Source organism: Micropterus dolomieu, linkage group LG10, assembly GCF_021292245.1.
Source record: "Micropterus dolomieu isolate WLL.071019.BEF.003 ecotype Adirondacks linkage group LG10, ASM2129224v1, whole genome shotgun sequence".
Classification (NCBI taxonomy): Eukaryota; Metazoa; Chordata; class Actinopteri; order Centrarchiformes; family Centrarchidae; genus Micropterus; species Micropterus dolomieu.
The window spans coordinates 11,519,589-11,536,443 of NC_060159.1; the positions used below are offsets into that span (position 1 = coordinate 11,519,589).

At 39.7% G+C, this 16,855-nt stretch overlaps 1 protein-coding gene across 2 annotated transcripts; it reads right to left on the reverse strand.

The window, feature by feature from the left end:
* Positions 1–50: 50 nt before the first annotated feature.
* On the reverse strand, positions 51–4,963 carry LOC123978269. 2 transcript variants are annotated; one of them, XM_046061439.1, is made up of 9 exons: positions 4,799–4,963; positions 4,611–4,682; positions 4,188–4,309; positions 3,988–4,048; positions 3,687–3,839; positions 2,674–2,763; positions 2,019–2,054; positions 1,523–1,720; positions 51–1,233 (listed from the first exon to the last, which is right to left on the reverse strand). In XM_046061439.1, the coding sequence occupies exons 2-9, from the start codon at positions 4,672–4,674 to the stop codon at positions 899–901; spliced, it is 1,059 nt and encodes a 352-aa protein (XP_045917395.1). In that variant the 5' UTR covers positions 4,675–4,682; positions 4,799–4,963; the 3' UTR covers positions 51–898. The 2 variants fall into 2 exon arrangements, with proteins under 2 accessions (XP_045917395.1, XP_045917397.1); XM_046061441.1 differs by having other exon boundaries at positions 2,674–2,751; positions 4,799–4,962.
* Positions 4,964–16,855: the final 11,892 nt, after the last annotated feature.

Genomic DNA, 16,855 nt, shown 5'->3' on the forward strand with positions numbered 1-16,855 from the left:
AAAAAAATCCATATTAACAGACAATTAAAAAAGGACCACATACACTATAGTTACATCCATACTTGCAGTTTATTGAAAGTATTAGGTATATTAATCATCACACCTTATAAACTTTCAGCAACATGATTTTACAGTAAGGTACAACATTACCTTTTTTGTAATCTTTATTTTTGCATTATTTATTTAGTATGTGGCCTTAATAAATACACAAAGTATATCCTTTGGCTAGTTAGTCTTTAATTACTTACTTCAAATTTAAATATATACAGAAACTCAGAAATTGTAAATATCATCCTCACTAGTAATCAAAAAAAATGACAAAGATCAAACAGCAGTACAGCAGTAAAAGCTGTGTCTACACAACACTGGCTTTGTTCTTTTTTTCTTTTCCTTGTTTTCATTACAAAGCACAAATCCATTGCACAGAACTGCAGAACTGAACACTGGACATTTGGTTATAGGAACTGCGTTTTATTATAAGACGGTTACATTTTAACTTTCTTTAAACCAACACGCTCCATAAAGTCTGATGGCCAATAGCAGATCAAATGCTATGATAATAAAAAAAATTCTCAACAGAGTTGAACCATAACTGCCATAAAGTAACTTAGGAAAAGCTGGACATGTGTAGAGAACTTTGTGTTTACTTATTTACACTTATGATTAACATGGGTAGTTATACTAATAACACAATAATAACATAGACATTATAACACCACTCTGTGGATCAGTATCTGACATGATTTTACCAATAAGGATAAGTGTATGTTTTCTGCAGTCGGTAAATGAATCATTCAATTTGCTGCTTTATTTTTGCTATTGATGCAATCCATTACATATTGTTTTACTTGTGATGTGAACTGAAATATATATATCAAGACCACACTGCCAACAGTACTTACCAAAAACTCAAAAACCCTCCTTTACGACTGCCACCAGGACCCCTGACGTTACTACCAGTACTACTAGATTTACCACTTTCAGCACCACACAGGGCATTTTCACTTATATCTTGACTTCTCAAAATGCTGTACTCCAGTAATTTCTTTTGTATCTCAGAGACAGCATCATTATTTTGTTGACACGTCAGTAATCCAGGAATTGTCTCATGGTAGAAAACGTTGACATGCAGCACAACTTTAGGTTCAGGATTGTCATGCGATGTTCTCATGGAGGTTGTGTACTTTGGCTCATGTACGTGGTGCATCAACACCAGAATGACAGGTTTACCACCTGTGGACACCAAAAGAGAGAAAGAAGTGTGAGATAGCAAGGACGGAATCTTAGGGCTAAATATTGTAAGTGTCAGTGTGGAGTGCAATTGTGAGAGCCTGGCCACAAATCATAATCAAAAGATTCTCTTTTACCAATACATTAATATGTCTATGACTTAACTTTGATTATATAAGTCAGAAAGAACTTTGTAATTCCAAACTCAGAGAATGATAACTAAAGATAAAAGACCAAATCACAGACAAATGATATTCAATTATCATTCCAATATAATAAATTCTTCCTTTACCTTTAACTTTAGTCATGGCTGCTTCAACATCTGTGCCGATGCGTGAACTGATTGGGCAGAAGACAATAGTGATCTGGTAATCCTCATTGCTTTCAATGAACCGATGCTGAACCCAACCCTGAACTTGATCCCCCACATTGTCCATCAGCTGTGCATCGGCATTAAAGGTTTTACCAGTGACAATCTTCTGGTACTTCACTGTGGTTTCAGAAAGAAAAAATGATTATGCAACTGACACAGATGTATACATTTCCAAGAAGTGGGTTAACTTAAAGGTTGAAAAAATGTATTCTTATAACTATCTTGCTTTGGAGTTCCTAAAAATCCTGAGGAAAAAATATAAAGCTTTTTAAAAAATGTTTGTATATAGTCTGTCTGAAGAAATATTTGTAGAGGGCTATTATGTTAACCCTTCTCCTTAAATTACTGTACTGACACAGTAGCCCGTAGAGCTAACACAACCAGACATTTTTAGTGTCATATAATCAACACTCACCTTCCCGAAAGTCCTGTGGAGAACACATGGAATTCCCTAATGATCAGAAAGATAGCATTCATCATCAATGGCATGCTGTTAACCTTTTTACCAGTCAGAATCAGATACATTTATATTTCCAAAAAGAAAATTGGAATTTGATTTCAAGCTGCTGTTGTTCAGAGGTCCAAAGTCAGATATAATATCCCCAAAACACACTTCAACCTTTGTCTATGATTCACTCTACTGGATTCAAGGATATAGTAAATTGTAAGATAAATCCTTTTTAAATTTGTTGATTAAAGGCCCGACAGATGTGGTAACCAAACATTTGAGATATTTTTTGACCCTACTAGTGCCAAAGAGTGCTTTATTTTGAGTTACAACAGACTCTAAAATGGTTAAAATGCTACAAATGACATAGATATTACACCAGATTTAGCCAGAAAACTGCAGTACTCAACAAAATGAAGCACATTGGTGCAATCATTAAGGTACCTGTTCCTGGCAAAGAGTCTGTCACATAATACAGCACAAATGCACTTACTGACTCCAAATCTTATAATTTCATAATCAACTCCAAAAGACTTCATTTTGAGTTACAGTGGAATCTTAAAGAGAACACTATTGATTAAATATGTCATGAAAGTGTGAAGAGAAAGAAAGTTGGATTTACTTTCAGATCTGCGCGGATGGCCAGCACTTTGGTCACTGAAGACGTCCTCTGGATGATGGTTGTCTGAGGTACTTGTACCTGACAAACAGTCTGTTTGGTACAATAGCACTGATTCCAGATATTATACAAAAAATAAACTAAACCATATAAAATGTATTTAAAGGATAATTTAAGTATTTTTAAACCTGGGCCCTAGTTTCACATACTGAAAGTTTGTGTCAAAATTATTAAGTGGTACAAAAGGTTTCAGAATCCAGTAGATGGCTTCAGCCAGCAGCTGCAAACTGGCTGCAGTGGCTACAAGTTATTACTTCAGGGCAATTGTGCCCGTTAAAATTATGTGGTCTCGCTCAAGCACAATTCTCTGATATCTCATGAGAGAAGAGTTGTTGCAGGAAGACAACTGCGGTGACATGAGTCAGAGTTAAAGAGAGTTTAAATTTCTTTTTATTAGATTTTTAACAAAAACAAGCAAACAATGATTATAACAAAAACCTAACTCTAATTCACAGAGGAAAAGAGCACATACAAAAGAAACAATCAACAGTAACAAGAACTAAAACATGAATACCTCAATTTCAGAGAAAAACAGCAAATACAAAGGCATAAAACATATAAACAAAAAATACACCCGCTCAGACTCCCTGCAACCCAGTCTCTGCCAGACCTCAGGTAGGGCCCCCAAACTCTGAGAAACTGGTCTGACCTGTAGTGAAACATGCCTGTGAGATGCTCCAGCAGAATCAATTGGAATATGACTCTATGCCAGCCCTGTAGAGAGAAGTTTAAGCCATCTACTGCACGGATTCCAAAACGTTTTCTGCCTACTAGTCATTTTGACACCAAAATATGTGAAAATAGTGCCCAGGTTTAAAAATACCAGAATTATCCTTTAACTTAACACTTATGTGTGAATAGTGGGAATTAGTCATTTCCCCATGATAATGATGAGGTTTCTTATGCACTTAAGACATAATGATATTAGAATAAACGAAAATCTAACCTAACCTAACCTTTGTCAGATTCCTGGTATGGCTGACTTTTGCTCAATTCCTCCAGAAGACCAATGTGAGCATCAAGGAAACTCTGGACATAATTCATCTGGGTCTTCATGTCCTTCAGGATACGGAGGTATTCAACCAAGACCCCATTGTTAGTTAGCGCAACTGGAGGGAGAGAATTAGATTGCCTGTGTTGTAATGACTATAACACACAGTTACATGTTGCCTCCACCAACATGGTCACAACACAAACCAATACAGCAGTCAAATGTGAAAGTGAAAGCAACTGCTGGCAGGGCTGTACAGTACATACCCCTGAACGGTTCATGTGGGATGAAATCTTTCAGGTCTCTTATGAGCACATCAATTGGCCTCTGAAACAAAAATATTATATTACAGAATTATACTAATGGACCATTTGACTTGTAAATTGTACAAATCATAATAACTAGTGCCTATGTTATTGATCTTCTATTTAAATCTCACCCTGCACATTTCAAGTTGTTAGCTCACCTGCTTGTGTATTATGTCAAAGATGGTCCTTCTCAGTTTGATTTTCACAGGTTCAGGAAACAGCTCGTACAATTCGACTCGAGTCAGTGACTGAATATCCGAATCAGTGAGAAAACCAGCATCTAATTTTGGTGAATGACAATACAGCAAGAGTTATAGTCAGTTAAACCACACTTCTTATTCTAATGGACAGGGGGACAACATTTTCCAAATTGGGCCCCTCATCTACACCCACTACAACACCATGTCCACCCACCCTCTAATAACAGACACAGATGGTTTGTTTTTTTGTTTGTTTCCAGCACCAGTGTGCCGCAAATATCTCTGAAGAATTTCACTGTGCTGAAAAATCGCAATTCTGTAACTATGTTTATGGTTTATTTGCACTGGTAGCACGTCCTCTCTAGAAAAACAGTCACTTACTTTCCAATACAAGGGCTGCGTCTCGGTTGGTCTTCCTTATTTCCTCCAGTAAAACTGATGACATGACTGCACCTGTAGGAAAAGAACAGACACAAACGGAAAAGGGTAGATTCATGTATTTCAATGTACTTTAAGTTACTGTACTGTAGGCCTACATATAGCGGGTGGGTGGAAAGAGAAAGACAAACCTTTGATCTGGTGGAATCACCCGATAGATGATTGATTGAAATGATTTGGGTCAGTCGTTGCTCAAATTAGCCGTCAACTATTTAACCAAAATAAAAACACTCTAGATCGTATTTTCTCTCTTCCTTCTGAAATGCGATATCATCGTTTACGGACAACAGAAAGTGAAAGTTAAAAAGGGATCGTTTCCTCACATCGTGACGTGGAGCACTCTTCAGACGATCATTGGTCGCTGGAGCAGAGTGACACTTGTCCTGTTACTCTCCGGCGAGTGTGTTGCTATGCGTTATAAGGTATAAAATATGATTTTAGTGATTACACACATTGCACTATAGCCTATGTTTTAGCAAATATGCATGTGCCTGGTCCATAAACAGGCAGAGGGACAAGAATATGTACAGTAAACTGTAAAGCTTATCATCTATGTCCACAGGTGTCATTTATATTGGGGACGCTGGGGACACGTCCCCACCACATTTAGAAATGGCTAATTTTGTCTCCATCACTTTTTGAAAGCATTTGTAAAAAATGTTCTGAAAATAGCTTGCATCAAAAAATGTTAACTAACAAATGAAAATGCTTTTGGAAAGGTTTATTTGCGCAATAACAAAACATGCAATGCATTTTAAATATAGAACAACAAACAAACAAAGTGAACACATGTTCTTTGTCTAAGTAACTTAAGCTAAAAAAAAAACAAGCAGCTGATTACTGCATTATATTCTGTTGTATATTTATGAATTGTCACCTGCCATCTGAAATCTTAGTTTCTCTTTATATAAATAAAAACATTTCACAATAAATTGGAGAAAAAAATGTCTCCAGAGTGCAGAAAATTTGTGTAGAAAAGTGTTTAATGCTCCAATTTTCTGGGAGAGGACCACAACACTCCCACTCATATATTTCAGCATTTTCTATTTCTTCAAAATAGTGTTAAAAATCTTCTCATCTTGTTCTCGTACATCGTCACTTCTGGTGATCCAAGTATATCATCACGCTCCTAATCTAAGCCCTCATGTCCCCACCACTTTTCAAAACAAAGTGACGCCCTTGTCTTTGTCCGACTTTGTTTATCCCAGAAAAAGTGGGTGGTCTCCTGTACATTTACTCAGCAACTCACATTCACACTCGGGAATCATTTATTTTGTCTATTTATTTTGCCTGACAAAGATTTCCCTAGTTGCTACTTTTGACCTCCAGGCTGCTGCTAATTAGAGAGCAGCGTCAGCAGTCTGCCTCTACACAGCTGTGCGTCACAGCCTAACAAAGGCGGCATCGTGTTTCAGTAAGAGAGCATGCAGAGCCAGCAGGGTGCAGCACTGTACAGCTTTTACTGCCACACTGCAACATCTTAACCTGCTGGGGTGATTCAGTGTCTTAAGTACTTCGATTACATTAACACACTTGTTGACATTTTGTAAAATCATATTCTCTGTTCTGCATGTATCTGTATCTTTGGGTGCCACGGGACACCAGCTGTCCTCAGTTTCAAAAGACATTATCTGAAACAGGAATCAAAGTCATATAATTAATTTGGGCTGCTGTATCATACGCTATAAGGATTTTTGGGGCATTTTGAAAAACTACTCTCAGCTTATTAAACCTTTCTGTCTTCTTGCTTCTAAAGGGTTAATGGGATATTGGGTATTTTTGAAGCTCCCAACTCCAACTGCTGTTATACGCAGTTTCAACATAATTTAAATTTAAACACTTTTTGGCCCATCTAGTCTAGAGTCAGCACTGATTACATTGGCATTACATTATGTTTAACGGTAAGTTAAACTTTCTTGTCTTGCACAGGCATAATAAATAAAGCAGAAAGGTTTCTGGTTTGAGGAACCACATTTATAATCTAAACATATTCCCTTGCGCCACAGACACTATAAAGTGTGTATGTGTGTGTTTCATGTTCTTATATCTCAGTGGGAATTTAACCTGAATATGCACACTAACTAATGGGCACTAGTGTCACTGTGGGGGAAAAAATGTAGGTCTCCATGGGTAGAGACTGTTTTTTTAAGGGTTTAGACTTGGTTTTAGGCTTTAGGTTGCAATTGGGTCAAGGCTAAGCATGTAGTTGTGGTGGTTAAGTTAGGGTAAGAGGCTAGGGAATGCATTATGTCAATAAGATGACAGTGGGATAGAGGAACAAATGTGTGTGTGTTTTATCTATTTTCTCACTTGCTTCTCTGCGGGTTTGGACAGCCACGGTCCCACCAGAAACATTGGGCCTCTCAGAAAGACTGACACTATCAACACAGTGCTTCGGTTTGGCTTTACATGAAGCAAACAAGCTGTAAGCTATGTTCTCTCTTTACAGTGACCCAAAGTGTAGAGAGCTAAGAAATAAGAGACCTTGAAACCAAAAGCCTGTGTTTGTCTGTTGTTTCCAACGCCATTCGCCAGTTTGTCTGCAGGTGTTGGAAGCCGATTCTCGTCTTGGAGCCCCGTTGGCAGACACTGACAGTAGGTGAAGTGTTTTTCTCTCTTGTGTCAGACCGCCGTGTGCCTTTTCGCAGGGGGCGAGACAGCTCCTGGTGGCTCTGCTTAGTCTCCTTCATGTATGGTGCTGGTATAAAAGACAGTCGTGTGCCGATCTGACTGTGTAATGACATGTAAAGTCTGTTGGAGACAGTGGAAATGTGCGACTACTCCTTCAACAGCTTAAGAGCGGCAGCTGAGATGGTTTTGACATTAGATTCAGGCTTTTGAAGCCTCTTCAGTGGCATCTTTGAACAGAGCACAAACATGAATTAAGCCAATAGAAGGATTAAAGCTTTATTTGCAATGTGCACAGCTGAAGTGATTGTATATTTCCAGTATTTTTGGCTTAAATGAATGAATAAATAAAAATGTACTTAACCATATAACTGTTGGTGCAGCGGTCTTCCCTATTCTCACAAGCATATCAGAAGTCCATCTGTTTTATTCAGCAAATCTTAACAGAGAAGTTTCAGGGGATGATTTGGCCTCCAGCCTACCTTTTAGATCATGGCAACTCTGCAGTGCATCAGCAGATTTAAGGTTGGAGCCAACTGTTAACACAAACAGATGTCTTAGTCTTACTTGTTGGTCTCATTTGCGACTATAAAAATTATATCAAACATATTTGATTCGAGGAGTTTGCATGTTCTCCCCGTGTCTGCGTGGGTTCTCTCCGGGTGCTCCGGCTTCCTCCCACCGTCCTAAGACATGCGGCCTAGGTTGATTGGTGACCTAAATTGTCCTTAGGTGTGAGTATGAGTGTGACTGGTTGTTTGTCTATGTGTGGCCCTGCGATGGACTGGCGACCTGTCCAGGGTGTACACTGCCTTTCGCCCAATGTCAGCTGGGATTGTCTTCAGCCCCCACGACCCTGTACGCAGGATAAGCGGTTGGCGATGGATGAATGGATGGATGTTTGATTCAGAGTAAAGGAGTAAAAGCGCTTCCTAATTAAAAGCATCCAGCAGCAACAAACATGAGAACAAATAAATCCAGTTAACATCAATATAAAAGAGCAAAGGCTGAAGAATCTTGACAAGTTTTAAAAAAGCCATAGGATGATCTAAAGAGAGAAGTGAACTATTCCAAAAAGTAAAGATCACTTTACCAAATCCAACTTAGAAAGTGCTTCACACGAGGCAGCTAAAGGAGATAAAACTATTTCCAGTTATGCAAGAAAAAGAAATAAAAAGACGATTTGGTCATGTAAAATCAGGATAAGCTCCCTGATACAAGCATGTCTTAAGAAGAGATTTTAGCTGAGCTTCTGCAACACATAAAAGACCTCTGCCTGAGAATCTCAAACTACGTACAGACGTGAATGGTAGTGAAAGGTCAGAAAAGAGGGTGAGGCTATGAAAAACCTTTAAAGTATTCAATAAGATCTTAAAAATCAATTCTAAAACATACTGGAGGCAAGTGTATGGGCACTGAAACAGGTGGGATGTGGCCACGTGTCTTGGCTCTGCTTAAAAGCCAGACAGCTGACTTCTGTGCACTCCTTAGATATATGGCTGCCAAAATCACAGCATGAGGAGATAAAGGCATGTAAAAGCACGTCTTTAGAACTAAAAAAAGATGAAAAGTACGAAAAATTTGATGATGAAAACAGGATTGAGCAAGCTTCGTGGTACCCTGCTCAAAACTTTAATTACGTTCGAACAGAACCCCAAGATTTCTTGCATGGCACAGACAGCAAATCTGAGAGCACAGATCTGCAGGCAAAACTGTCTTCATCACTGCTTGTTTGCTCAGATAATGTTGTACCCTCTGCCTGCTCCATCATCTATTATTCTACTGTGCAGACTTGATTTTGAGATGCTGGAACACAAAATCAAAGCAATGCAAAGCAAATTGACACTGGCAGAAATGTTTGCGTATGAGCTCAGAATATGACCAGATATATCAGACTCCAGTTTAGATTGAATTGAGTCATGATAGCAAGATTATATATATATTGTGAAGCCCCTTGTGTGCACTTCACTTACTTTGCTCAACAGCAGTGAAGTGAAAACGGTAGCATCTAAGCAAATAATGTAACAGGTGTGGGTGTTTTTCTGTGACAACCTCTGATACAGGCAAGACCTCCAGTCTTTTGGCAACAACAGAGATGACAAAGTGGAGTAGACAAATGTTTACCTAATAATATTCCTCCAGGGAGGTGGCATTGAGTTGCAAGACAGTTAAACAACAGGAACTAAAGGAATAAAGGATAAAATGGACTGGTTATTGAACTGTGGCTACTATACCAGCTGCTCTACTTGAGGAATTTTGGGTTTGCTGTCATTTTGTGCATAAAATCCGTGATGACAGGACCGAGGGGCTTGCTTAAAGCAATTCCACTGTAATCGTTAATGAAATTCAAAAGATAATCAAAAATGTGTCTTATGAAAAACACTGAAATTCTCTACAGTTATGCAAATTAGAGATGAACTTGCAATTTCACCACAAGGCTGCCAAAAAAAGACAAAAACATACTATTTTATTAAAAATGCTTTGGATATTTTACACAAGGACTGGATCTGGAAAGACAATATCAAGTGGAGAAGAAGAAATTCTTATGCATTTGGTCCTTTGAAATGAATGGCAGTGCGATAAGGAAAGATGAGAGGCTGCTGTTAAACACGGACCCAATGATGCAACTCATGCCCCTTCACACCAGGAGTCTGATCATTCCCTCTTAGCACGCTCAATTATCACAAAACGTGATTTTCTCTCATCTAGGCAAAAGCAACATGTTAGATTAAAAGTCAGGGTTTTGTGGACACAAATTCACACACACATACACCCACACACACACTCTTGTTCACAGTCACAGATATTGCCCTCAGTTATTATGCATTCATAAATCAAAAGGTTGTGACGGGAATTAATCTAAAACGATGGTGAGTGTAAGTCACCGGATGCAAATATGACAGCTTTATTAGAAAACTAGATTGCTTGAATTTGTCTGAATTAATGTGACACTTTTTTTGATTAAATGCCCCCCACCACCTCCACCACCCCACCCCTCGCTTACTGAGCTGGGCTGAAGGGAGCGGGTGCATTAGGCATTTTTTTCCTGTCGTCATCTGTCCACAGGGTAATACACAATCCAGCAATACTTTGTAATTATGTATAACTGTGTTTATAGAATGAGCCTGGATTTCATCTGAATAAATCCACACCATAGACTGTCTGAGTTCCAAACAAACTGAGAAAATTGCTTTGAGCTAAATGCTAACATCAGCACGCTAATATGCTCACAATGCTAACACGCTGATGTTAAGCAGGTATGATGGTTACCATTGTAACCGTTTTACTTTAGCATGTTACATTAGCATGTTAACATTTGCTAATTAGTACCAAACACAAAGCTGAGGATGTTGTCAATGTTAATAATTTTGGAAGTATTTTGTCATGAACCAAAGCACTGAACAAATTTTGCCCTCATGGTGGCGTAGAGGAAAGGGCTCGCTATCAGAATATTTACATGTCTTCCCATAAGATAAAAGATTTGTTTCATTTGCACTTGAATTTTGAACAAAAATGTCACAATAAAAGCCTGCCAACAGTACACAGTTGCTTTGTGGGTTTTTTTTCGTCCGGATGACCTGCTTCTGCACCTGGTTGGTGGAACGGAAAACATCAAACTGTTCAGTCTGCAGTGCTGCCTCCAGTTCATATCATACCTACTCTCTCCTCTGTCTCAATCCTCCTCTTTCTCATTATGTCACTCTCGTGCTTTTCCCCATTCCCTTTGGTGCTCGCTCACCCTGCAGCATTTGCTCACCTTCTCTCACGATGAGTAAAGAGAAGCACTCCTTTTGTTCTCTGTTGATTAAAGTCACCAGGAGAGGACGATGAAGAGTTAAATGACTTCGGCCTTTCCTGTCAGTGGTGTTTTCTCTCTCACACAAATAAACCACTCCAAACACAATTCCCCCCTTTAAATGTATGCATGTAAAATATAAGAGGGAGGCGGCAGAGAGGATCAGAGGGGGAATTTATGTGTGTGTGTGTGTGTGTGTGTGTGTGTCTCTCTCTCTCTATATATATATATATATGAGATCAGATGTCAGAGGTGATTTGATATATTTATTGAAGAGACAGGTTTTGGGTTTATGATGGAAAATAGGGAGTGACTGTGCTGATCTGACTGGAGTGAAGTTATTCCACCTTTAGAGAGGAGGAGGAGGAGGAGGAGAGGGGGTGAGCGATAACCAGCCTGCTGCAGGGAGAGTAAAGCTAAGTGGCAGCTAACGACAGAATGCAGATCACAGGCCGACGTGCGCAACTAGACTGTGGCCTGGAGGTTTGAGCAACAGAGTTTTGTATTCGATACAAACAGCCTGGTGGAGCCAGCGCAGGGACTGCGGGATATGTGTGTGTGTGATGGGGTTTGAGGGGTAGGGGGGGTTGGGGATTCTGGATGTAAGGGCTAAAGAGTGCTTTGGGAGTCGAGCCAGGAGGGATGTTGCAGCAGCCCAAGCGGGATGACTAAAGCATGAAAGGAGGGTTGGGCAGAGTCCCTTGCGAGGGAGGGGAGGAGGAGGTCTGATACAGTGGATGGTTTAGACTACAAACCTGCAGCAGCACTCCTACGATAAACTGTGGTACATCTTCCGCACAGAAATCGGCCTTGGTGCGGGTAGAAAAAATCCATGAAAGAACCACCTTCTGTATTCGTCTCATATTTTCTATGGCTTAGCTGCTGCCTTCAGATCATTTAAATGCCTCTCTGGTGAATAAAGTCTGTCTGCCTTAAAAAAAAATCCAGCATTTGTAGAAATACTGAATATTACAGCTGTGAACATTTTGAAACCATATTGAAGCCACAGCATGAGCCACATCTTCATCTATTGAAAGTGAAGGAAATTAAAGCACTATCTGAGTTACAAGGCTTACCACTAAATGTCTTATGGTGCTATATTAAATGTGGGATGGTTACAGAAACATCTAAAATGTTGGAAAATAAAACAAAAATTCTCTTTCTCTATGCAGTCTCAAATGGCGTGGGAGCCTCGACTGATGATTTACTCCCTTGTTGGATTCTGCTGTGCAACTGTGAGTATTGCTGTGTGAGTGTGTTCAAATGTGTGTGTGTGTGTGTGTGTGTGTGTGTGTGAGAGAGATGGAATGATGCCAATGAGTCTGGATGGTTCAGCCTTAGCCTGAGATCAGATAGTCATGCCATGATCCCTCTACAGTTCTGTGTGTGTGCATGTATGTGCATTTGGCATAGTTTATCACTATGATACCGATAGCTCCTCTATATTTCTCCGTCTCTCCTTCGGGCTGTTCATCATTCCCTTATCGGCTTTCTGCTCAGCCAATCATCCTCCATATAAGCAGGTCACCAGCCTTTCATACAGACTGGTCCCAACTTCACAAACCAGCCAATGGACTCCTGTTCATCTTGTTGCACCAAAGACTTGTCAGCTAGCGTTAACGCTCACCTCGTGTCCTTGTTTGTCATCTAGAGAAAAAGTTGGCTGCAGCTGAAGCCATCTCATTTTAGCCTAACATTCACATATCGGCCCTCTCTTTTATCCCCCTCTTTCCATCTTTTTTCAAATGCTTTCAAAATTGCTATATAAAGAACGTTTGCCAGGTTGCTTGCTTAGACACGGCTGTTACAGCATTGCATGTTTGCTCATTATGTTTGCACCTAGCACAGACATATTACATGATTTGCAAGTCTGCGTCCTATCCCATGTAGTCAGGCAGGAGGTCAGTCATTTAGCCTAGCGTACATGAGAGGTTCTTCAAAAGAACTGCCATGTCTGAAATGCCAGCAGTAATTTGATTAATAGTGCTGCTGTTAGCCCCCAAGCTACATCATCTCCTGACACCAATAACATTAGTGTGTTAAAAATTTATATTTGTTGAGGCTTTCTGTTAGCTAAGATTAATTTCGGGCTGAGTGGGGAAAAAGCACTTATGTTAGCCTCCAAGCTGGAATTTCCAAGAAGGACAAATGGGGACTTTCAGAAAGCTACAGTATCTCTGGCTGCCACCATTACTGGCAATTACAATGAAATAAAACCCAATATCAACACTTATTCATTTCATTTCTACCTGTATTTTCATTTATTGATGTTTCATTTGGTTCTGTGATGACAGTAGCTGTTAGTGTGTATTAATTGTGCTGTTCTTGCCTTCTGGAGATGAGACCTGGTTGCTGTTCGCTGGCATCGGTAATTAGAACTAACGGGGGGCTGTCGAGAGTAACATAGCCAGCTAGCTAGCCAGCCAACTAGTAAACAAGGGTCCAAGAAATGCAGTTACTGTCCTAGGATTGCGGTCCTGAACCTGCAGCCTCCAGTACTGCAGCTGCATACTACTCGATCAGTTCACCTTACTGTTGGTTGCATCTCATTGTGTTTAGTATTGTATTGTAGTGTTTTGTATTCCATAGTATTGCCTGTCTGTTGCCTGTCAGAGTGGCTTCAGTCAGTGCTTTTGGAACCTTTGTAACTCACTTAGTTTGATACAGTGTACCAAGAGTTGGACACTCCTTAGTTTGAGACCTCTGCAGAATAACTGCTAGTTTGTTTTCTTTATTTGTCATTTGTAAGCTTAAGCTGACCACTTTTTGTTTTTTTGTGTATTTTTAGCCAAGAGCTAACTGTTTTTGGAAAAGACCCTCTTTTGTTTTACTTAACGGTTGTTTGTCAGCACCTGTACAGCCCTCATTCTGTTGTATTCCTTGTGCACGCACTCTCCTTGGTTAATTAAACTCTTTACAGGGTTACATGGGAGCCAGTGGTAGCTCAGCTCCCATAAGGAGGGTCTGAGCTCCCATGGAAGCAGTAAAATAATGCATCTGTGGGGGTCACTAATTAATTTATCAACAACCATTTTTGACAGGTTGAGGCCACAACCCTCGAATATGAACTCAGTTGCAGGCTATTGTATTACTCTGTATTGACTGCAGCTTATTTGTTTAGTATTATTGGCTTTTTGATGCATCCTCCAATTAGTAGAATGCTAGATATAATTGCTACCGGCGGCCAACGGTGCATAAAATAATAACACTTTAATATTATACCTACCAGAAAGGGCGGAAATATGACTCTCCTTGAGTAGTAGTCTTTGATGGCAATTTTCAGGCTATTGAAACTTAAACTTTGTTGCAATATCAAAGACATTTGGGGCAAGTAGTGGACTGCTGGGTGTGTGTTTGTGCATTTGCTTGCGTGTGAGAGAGGGAAATATTGAATCACGTAATAAGTTATCATCTCTCTCTATCTCTCTCTCCTTATTATTTATTTCTTCATTTATCTCCGCCAGTAACATTAGTTAGTAGGTTAGAGACCCCCAAGAAGCTCAGATTATAATTCGAACCCTGACTCTTTACATTAACCAGAATATTTACATTTGTCGTATTCCACCTCATTTCCAATCACCATTATATGTTACTGCTCTCCTTAACTAGCCGGGTCGTAACAGCTGCCATCTCTATATTAATCTGAATAGCTTCACAGGCAAAACCTTTACAGTTTGTGAACACAAAGCTAACTTTTAACAGGCGTGTCTCGAAATGCAGCAACTACTTTTTTTTTCTCCACACCACTAGTACAGCAAGTCATTGACCCTTAGTTAGGCTTCTGTCAGTCTGTGTGCCTTAGTATGTTCTACAACATGTCTTATTTGACTGTGAGTTTTGAATGTAATTCTTTTGACTGACTGGGTGCCATGTTGGCTCCACAGAGCAGCATTGGACTGGAGCCAAGATGGCAGATGGCTGCTTGTCTGCAGGGTTTGGATTCCTACAGGGCTGCTAATACAGCAAACACAGACAACTGGGTGGAGGAAGATGCTTCCCGGACAAGGATGCTGATATTTATTGTCTCTCTCTCTCCTTGTATTAATTTCTCAATCCATTTTTTTCTCCTTTTGATTCTCTCCTCCCTGATTCAACGTAATTCCATTCCATGTTGTCCTCGTTTATTGTTTTCCCATTTGTGTTTTATGTTCCCAGTGTTATCATAAATGAGATGTTCTAGTGCAAATTATACGATATAAGATATACATATAAGAATATAGGGATTTATTTTAATGTCTCTCTCCCTCCCCTCTTCCCATTTTAGATTACACATTTTGGATTTTTGTAATTATGTGATTATGGTGTAAACAACTTTAAAGCATGTATTTAAAGAGTCCATACATAAGATGAGAAAGAAAGGGGTTGTTTTTCTCTGCATTTTACGTTCTCGTTACTTTGCTGACGCTCTGATACCAAGCGCTTTTGCCACGTGCACAGTAAGCTTTTATTCCTGTATTACAATCAGTCGCTGATATGAAACATGCAAGATGAGTTCCAGGACAAAAGATTAGATTAGACTTTGCTTGACATCTAAAAATCTTCAGCCAAACAAGAAAATGAAGAACTGCCGAACACTGAAATAGGAATTACATCTATAAATTTGTTTTGGGGTTGGTATTAGAGAGTCATTTCATTCTGAGGAGAATAATCTGAGCTGGGAAAAAATCTGCTCAGCAGTAAGGAAAATTATATCTGCATCTCCTCATTCCTGCATCATTCATTTCTGTATCCTTTTGTCCCCTCTTTCCTCCTCTCTCCTCACTCCATATTTCTACCTCTTTTTGTCCTTTTCTCTCTTTTTCTCCACTGATTCTGACTCCTCCTCATCCCTCATAACCTCCCTCTCTCTTTCTCTCTCTCTCTCTCATTTCTGCATCCCATTCTCTTTTCCATCTCGATTTCTCTCCTGGAGCAACAGTATGTATACACCCGGTTGCCATGGCAACCGGAGGAGGCCACATGAGCGGGTGGATGAACAAAAGACCCAGAGACCCTCATCCACAGAGAGAGAGAGAAAGAGAAAGAGAGAGAGGGAGCGAGAGAAGGAAAATCAGATTTCATTTTTAGGCGAGGGGTTTGGTGTGTGTGGAAAATGAGGAGGTGGAGGAGGAGGAGCAGAGGGGGGAGGGATGGATAGCGTAGGTGAGGTGAGTTCATAAATGAAAGAGAAAGAGAGAGCGAGAGGGGGGGAAGGGAGATGTGGTTAACAAAGCCAAAAAAGGAAAAGGTTTCTGAGAATTAAACAAAAAAGTAATAACTGTAAAACTGGTGTCTCTGAATTAGAGATCATTTCAAAATCACAGAGGTGCAGAAGATTGGATGTCAATTTATTATTATTAAGACCATTTCAAAGAAACTTGATTGTACGATTAAAATCTTTAAGGTGTTTTACTGCATGTACTTTACAGTAATGGAAATGTTCTTGCTTCTGTATCACTGGCTCAACATTACTCGCATGAAAAGCAAGTAATACACCAGCAGTGTGTACAGTATGTAATGTAGGCTAGCAGGGATATGTGAGAGAGAGAAAAACCTGGACAGGAGTCTGTAAGAGGTTAACCCACAATGTTCCCTCTGAGCCATGAGCATGTTCAACAATGTGAGTGCCAACTAGAGCAGTGGTACCCAACCTGGGGTCTGGTACAACTCCAAAGTTTCATAAGATAATTCTGAGGGGACACAACATAAATCACAAAGTCAGGGGAGAGGAAGCCTTTTTTTTTTGAATTTTGGCTTTTTCTGTGAAATACTTTAGTTTTACTTC